Source organism: Myotis yumanensis, unplaced genomic scaffold (genome assembly GCF_028538775.1).
Source record: "Myotis yumanensis isolate MYYU_CA2020_CCGP unplaced genomic scaffold, mMyoYum1.0.hap1 SCAF_17, whole genome shotgun sequence".
NCBI lineage: Eukaryota > Metazoa > Chordata > Mammalia > Chiroptera > Vespertilionidae > Myotis > Myotis yumanensis.
Window position 1 is genome coordinate 41589332 of NW_027223768.1, and position 6703 is coordinate 41596034.

The 6703-nt window shown below is 47.7% G+C and overlaps 1 protein-coding gene across 2 annotated transcripts in view; it reads right to left on the reverse strand.

Moving 5' to 3' along the window:
* Positions 1-4535, reverse strand: part of PBX1 (PBX homeobox 1) — a 209893-nt gene extending 205358 nt beyond the window's left edge. The window contains exons 1-3 of one of the 2 annotated variants that reach the window (XM_070397493.1): positions 4215-4535; positions 3757-4034; positions 503-576 (exon numbers count right to left, since the gene is read on the reverse strand). In XM_070397493.1, the coding sequence (XP_070253594.1) occupies positions 503-576; positions 3757-3947 (265 nt within the window). In that variant the 5' untranslated portion in view covers positions 3948-4034; positions 4215-4535. Of the gene's footprint in view, positions 1-502; positions 577-3756 lie in introns of both variants that reach the window. The other variant, XM_070397494.1, reaches the window with a different exon arrangement.
* Between the last annotated feature and the right edge of the window lie 2168 nt (positions 4536-6703).

Sequence of the window (6703 nt, forward strand, 5' to 3'; positions counted from 1 at the left end):
AGCCGCTCCCCTGCTGTGCACTGCAGGCGCTCCGAGCGCGGACACCCCGCTGCTGCAGCCCCGGCACAGGTAGCAGCCAGCACCAGGCCCTAGGCCTGCTTCCTGTGACGGCAAGAGAAATGGAAAGGGAACTTTAAACAACTCCCCCCACGGAGTGTTTTAAATGTGGGCCAAAACATATCCTTTCGGAAACAGCCTTTTACTTTCATATTTCTCCCCGAAAGGCACTAATTCTATAAACTTCCTTCAGAACCTCTATGTCCACCCTGATTTCAAAGGGGCCAGGAACGGAGTGAAGCAAAAGAAACCAGCAACGCTTCATAATAACTGTCTGAGAAACTTGGTGCTTCCCTTACAGGAAACAGGCCACCAGGACGCCGTATTGGAACACGCGATCAATCTTGAGAGAACTCCCATTCTGCAATTTTAATATTTAAATAATGGGCTCCTGATTGCTGGGGAAGTGAGTCAATTGGCCAAAGAAAATGCTGAAAGGTCCTACCTGTTTTTTCCTTGATCTCACACAGCACATTAAACAGGGCAGGCTTCATTCGGTGGCAGTTTAATGCATGTTTTCTACAAAAAAGAAACAATATCATAGCTCAGGTGGACTTTTCAGGATCAAACTGCTGATAATGCACAGGGGCTAAATGAACATTTAAGCCAAAATTATATCCCAAGCATAACTCCGTGGCAGCTTCAGTGGTTTTATGACTTAATATAGAGAACCCGCCACAGAAAAAGAAATCACGGTACTCAGCAGGGCGAGGAGGGTTTAACTACAGAAAAGCGCTCACCTAAATACTGCCCACGTAGGCAAAGCTGTTTCGGTTTTCAAGTAGCTTAATCAAAGCGGAATTCTTAAACCGAAAACGCCATCCAGGGCCGTGCGTACGCACAGCCCAGAGCACGGGTTAACAGTTTTATAAAATCTGTGTTCACCACCACAGCCCGCGAGCTGCCTGCCTCTCGGTCTGTGTGTGTGTTTTCAAATTTAATTCATCCATGTGCTCGAATTCATTCCGAGGATTCCCCCATATTCTCATAAACACAAGATGCTTGAAAGGTCTTCTGAGCAAAACTGTCAATTTATAAAATTTCAGTCCCTGAGTTAAAGAGTATGGAAATGCATTGCCAGGGGGCAGGCGTGCCCATATGGGGAGTAAATTCATTTCTCTGTGTTCACATTATGTCTCTCGTGCACACAACACGTATTTGCAGGTGTTGGAAATTAAATTATTTACAATTAGGACCCAGTACCCATTGGGGGGAAAATAAATACAATTCTGCCTCTTAGATTAGTGGTTTACCTGGCTCTCCAGCGTGTTTGCATTCAGAATGCACTTGAAGAACAAAACAATACCTTTCCCCTCATTTTACTATGGAAGCATTTAGCAGAAGGATATTGTTTTGGAAACAAAATACTGATCGTATCAGCTATTAGTTAACGGAACTCTGTGTACTAATTAAAATTAATTTGTAAAGATAAATGGAAACCCCTGGCACTTGAGATGCATGCAAATCTTTTTTAATCCCTTTGAACGTAAAAAAAAATAAATAAAAAATAGATGCCGTGCTCATGAAGAACAGAAACCAGAAGGTCTGTGCTCCGCAGCAAAGGAGGAATAAGCTGAGAGTATCAAAACAAACACACACATTGTGTCTAAAGTGCTAATGGGTCACTTCGTAGATAACCATGTATGTAAAGAAGGTGCAAGTACAGAAGGAAACATCAGATCCAGTGTCTGCCGAGCAGTCACATTGTTAAACCAGAGAGAAAGGAAAATCAGGTCCACTTTTGCCGAGTAGTTACATTGTTAAACCAGAGGGAAGCCTAGTGGTGACCTGGCTCTGAGGGTGAAAAGGGGTGGAAAGACTTTAATGTAGCAAAGATCTGGGGGGGGGGGGGAGGCTTTTAAAATAGTTTTCTCGTATGTATAGGCCCAAATGCAAAGAAAACACAACATCAATAGAGCCTACACAGCTTAACAGAAACACTGCATTTATTCCCACAGCACATCAGTGAGGTTAGAGAGGGAACAGAAATTTCCCGAACCCCAAACTGTCTGATCTCTCTTGGCATCTAGGCCATTAAAAGAGGGAACCCGCCAAGCCTCGGTCACCTCAGTTTTACAAAAAGAAGAAGGACGAAACATCAGTAAAGTGGGGAACCGCCCACCTCACCGCCCACCTCACCGGCCCTCCACTCCGCAAACTTGTGGATAAAGCAGCTTATTGGTATGACGGAGTTTATTTTTCTGGAACAATGCAATGGAGAAATCTGTTCCAATTCAAAAAGCGCATGCCAGTGGGAACGCTTCCACTTACCATACCTACTAGCTTTTCTTCAGAAAATAAAATTCTAAAAGAACAGCGATTAATTGGGGAAAACTTTCCCCAATTTAAAAAAATTTAGAACAGCTCTGGCCTTTGAACATTTCCGAGTTTTCAAACCCCCGTAAGCCCAGCGCTGGGAGTTTGCATGTGGCGTGTCTAGCGGTTGAAATAAGAGTGGGATTCCTAACAGCCACGCTTTTAACTGTTTCTTCTCATTTCTCAACTCAAATTCCTATTTTCCTAAGACAAAAATACATATAATGATGTCTTTCCCCCGTGACTAAGTCCTTTGAGGTATAGGAATTGTGTGTATACGTTATAAAAAAATAAAAGCAAAAAAAGACTAAGATATTTAACAAAGCTGGGTCACTGTAAACACATCTGTGGTCACTGGATTGTTTAAATTCTTCCTTTCGAGACGGGCCTTGAGCAAGCTGGAGTGGGTTGCCACTGAGTCTGTGTTTCATTCTGGAAGGGAGTTTGCTGTAAAGCCCTGGAGTGGAGACTCCGTTCCTAGCAGCCGGTTAAGTTGAGGAGCCCACGGCTTATTTGTTATGTTTCCTTATTAAACATCGGCTAGCCTTCCGCATCGGAACAGGTCACATTCCCACGCGCCTCACTGAGTGGTCCTGGGAGAGGCAGGGAGAGCAGGCTGGCTCTGCCCGCACCCTTTTTAAAGGATCAGACATTCTGTGCCACGGGGGTCAGGAACCCGACTCAGATTGAGACAATAAAGTTCAACTAAATGTCCTAGTTTCTTAAAACTAACAAATGTGTCTAAAAGTAAAATTACCTCTTTTATCTTTCCATCAGCCTTTTTTTTTTTTACACGATAATTAAATGGATACAGAGTATTTTCTGGAGAGTTGACAACTAGTGACAAAGAATTACCCTGCTTTTTTTTAAAGAGGGGAGAAAGGGGAAGAAATAAAAATTAATTTTGGAGGAGTGCATCCAGGAAAAAAAAATCAGAAGTCTCTAATTTGGGTAAGGAGTCAACTAAATGTGTAAATAGCGTGATCCTGGGACATTTTATTTTGTCGTGTCACGGGGCCCCTCACCCAGAAGACACGGAATCTGCTGAAAACTTGAGCATCTGCTCGCTCCGAGGCACTTTGTCGAAGCAGTAAAAAGTGCCGCCGCCGCGGGCCGTGGCAGCATGTCGCGTGCCGAGTGTGCGTGGACGCGGCGAGTGCCTCCGTGTCCGCACGCACAGCGGCCACCGCGCGGCGGGGACGCCCACGGAGATCACAACGCGCCCCCACGCAGTCCTCAAAATGGGGAAAGAAACATTTTACAAGAAGGCGCTGTGTTGCTTAGCTTCCCATTGTTTCCCCGGCGAGAGGGACACACGCACACACACACACGCACACACACACGCACACACACAAGAAAGGGGAAGAATAGGCTGCCTCTCACCTGGCCTGCGCCTCGTCCAAACTCTGGTCGGTGATGGTCATGATCTGCTGGAGGATGTCCCCGATGTCCTGCTTCCTGCCGCCCTCCCCCTCGGTGCCCGCGGCCCCGTCCTGCAAGTGCTGGGACAGGCCGGGGTGCCCGGCCATGCCGACCCCCGCGTGGGCGTGCATCAGCCTGGGCTGCTCGTCCATCTCCGAGCAGCGCAGCCCGGCCGGCCCCGGCTCCTGCGCGCGGTCCCGGGAAGCACCGGCTCCGATCCGGCCGGCTGTCTCCGAATCCTTTTCAGAATAAACAGGGCAGGGAAAGAAGCCCAGAAGAAAAAATCCCTCTGCCTCTCCGGGCAGGGTGGTGGGGGGAGGGGGAGGGGGAGGGGGCGGGGGCGTGGAGGGGTTGCGGGGCGAAGGGGGAGGGCGGCTGGGGAAGGGTGTCGACTCCAAAGAGCAAGGAAAATAAACCACCTTCCCACTGGACGCAAGAAATCGGAGCTGGCTCAGGGCGTGCAGTCCGGCTCCTCCGGGCAGGCAAGGGCTGCGCGCTCAGATCGCCGGCTTAATCCCTTTGCAAACAGGCAGCGATCGGGAGGAGGCAGAGCCAGGCAGGGGGCTTGCGAGGCAAACTTTCCCCCGCCCGCGGCCCCAGCCCCCACCGGCCGGCGATCGCAGAGGGGTGGGCGAGCAGAGCCACAGCCCCCCGCCGCGGCGGGCACCGCGCCGGCTCGCTCCTCCTCCGGCTCCGCAAACTCCGGCAGCCCCGCCAGCTCCTGCTTTTGTTTAGCTCAGGCTCAGGACTCCAGAAACACACAGAAACCACAGCCTGCGAGGAGGAGGAGGAGGAGGAGGAGGAGGAGGAGGAGGAGGAGGGAAGGGAAGGGGGGCCGCGAAGGGGGAGGGGCGGAGGAGGAGGCGGAGGACAGTGAGAGGGAGGAGATGCAGGAGGCACGCCCCCTGTGCTGATTGGCCCTTTGAGAGACGGAGGGCCACGCCCCCTTCTGCGATTGGCCACTGGAGGGAAGACGGTCCCTCCTCCCTACTTTCCTGCCGCGCCTCCTCCCGGGCCTCCTTGGGCTCCTCCCCGGCGCCCTGTCAATCAGGGTTCAGAGGTGGGCCGGGGAGGAGGCCGAGCTGAGACTGGGTCCTTAAAGGTGCAATGGTCCCCGCTCCTTAGCCAGCTCCTCCTGGGCTTGCCTGCCTCTCTGAGGTCCTGTCCTTGAGAAAACGTGGCTGCACTTAAATGCAAGCGTAGAGAATTAACAGGAAAGCACACAGACCGTGAGGGTCTCCCCAGCCCTGTCTTCCTTTTGCTGTAAGGTTGCCATTTAAAACTTGATCCTCTCAAATCCTCAGACCTCAGGGAAGCTGTTGAGGGCAAAAGTCCGTCAGCACCAAGCCCTTATGAAACACAGTCGAGCTGTTAATATCATTAATAATGATTTTGAATAAGTGGCCAGTGTAATAATAGATTGTTTTTAATCGCAGTAGAGTTAAGGAATAGGAACTGTGACATTTTTGTTGCATGAAAACTAAATTACAGAGTATGAAACTAAATAATGCTAAAGAAAAAAAGAGACTAATAAGTAAGTTCACAAAATGAAACTAATTCAGCATATCTCTCCCTTCCCCCTGAGGGAAATTAGTTATTTGGCTTAAATACGTAATAAAGAAATGCATTATCACAGTCTGGTTCTAGTTTTTAATATAGTCTAATAAGCATTATTAACGGGGATAAGAAGGGAACTGACATTTATTGAATGCCTACTATGCACCAAGTAATTTACACAAGTTATTTTATTTAATCCCCAAGACATCTCTGTGAGTTATGGAGCTTTATTTCCATTTTACAGAGCGGGAACTCAGAAAGGTTAAATAACTGGTCCAAAGTGTCAAAGCTGGAATTCAAACCCAAGTGTGGCTCTTTCCCGAAGCCCCGAGTTTCAGCTATGCAGCCTGCCTCGGCATCCAAAAATATGGAACCGTGTAAAAATTAGCTTTGTACACATCACCCATCTTCTTTGAAAAGACTTAAGGTGTTTAAGTCTATGCAAACAAGATGTCTTCCATTGAAAATGAGTAAAAAAGAATGAAAAAAATATAGGATCAGGAAAAAAAAGCTAATAAGAAATCCATAGTCAAGTCCAATCCCATTGCTCCAGCTAGGCCATGAATTTGCCCCCCCCCTCCCCCATCTTTTCATCAGGCAAGGTGAGAGGGGGATTCTGACTGCTATGCAGTCACAACAGACATAAGACAAATTACCGAGGAAAGCCCGGAATATTCTGGAAGACAATATGTTCTGCCAGCTCTCTTCCTGGATGGCAGGGCTGCCTGGGGAAATGCAGGGAACTGCTGCGAACTTTGCACTCCCCAGTCCACAAAATGGAGGGAACTTGCCAGGTGCTTTGAGATCCTCAGATAAAATGTATTCTTTTCAGCAGCCCAACCTCCTTCCAATCATTATGAAAAACAGGTTTGGCAAGAAAAGGGGCATATATGAAAGGATTTCAAAACAGTTCTTAACAAGTGAGTTGGAGCTTATTGGCATGAAGGCATGCAATGAGGTATTCATTATAATTCTGATGTGATATTCATAACAACTGTTCATTCACATCCATACCCTGACTTGTAAACGGGTGAGTTTTTTTTAATCAACACTAATAAAGAGTTGAGTACAAAACTATATCCTGAAATCACACATCAATCATGGTGATCAGCATATTTCTTACAAAGAAGAAACTCTCAACTCTTACAGCATAAAAACAAGTAAAGCAGAGCCTGTAAGAAATCAGTTGGGGAGCAAGTACTTCTACCTGGAAATCTAACAGAAGTTCTCAGGTGAAGGGTACGACCCACACCAGAAGGTCCTTGTCATGGAGGAACATTTTAGTAGAGAAATAAGAAATACACACAATGATACCAAGGAAAGCTGGGTTTTATCCGGTGCTTTACAATGA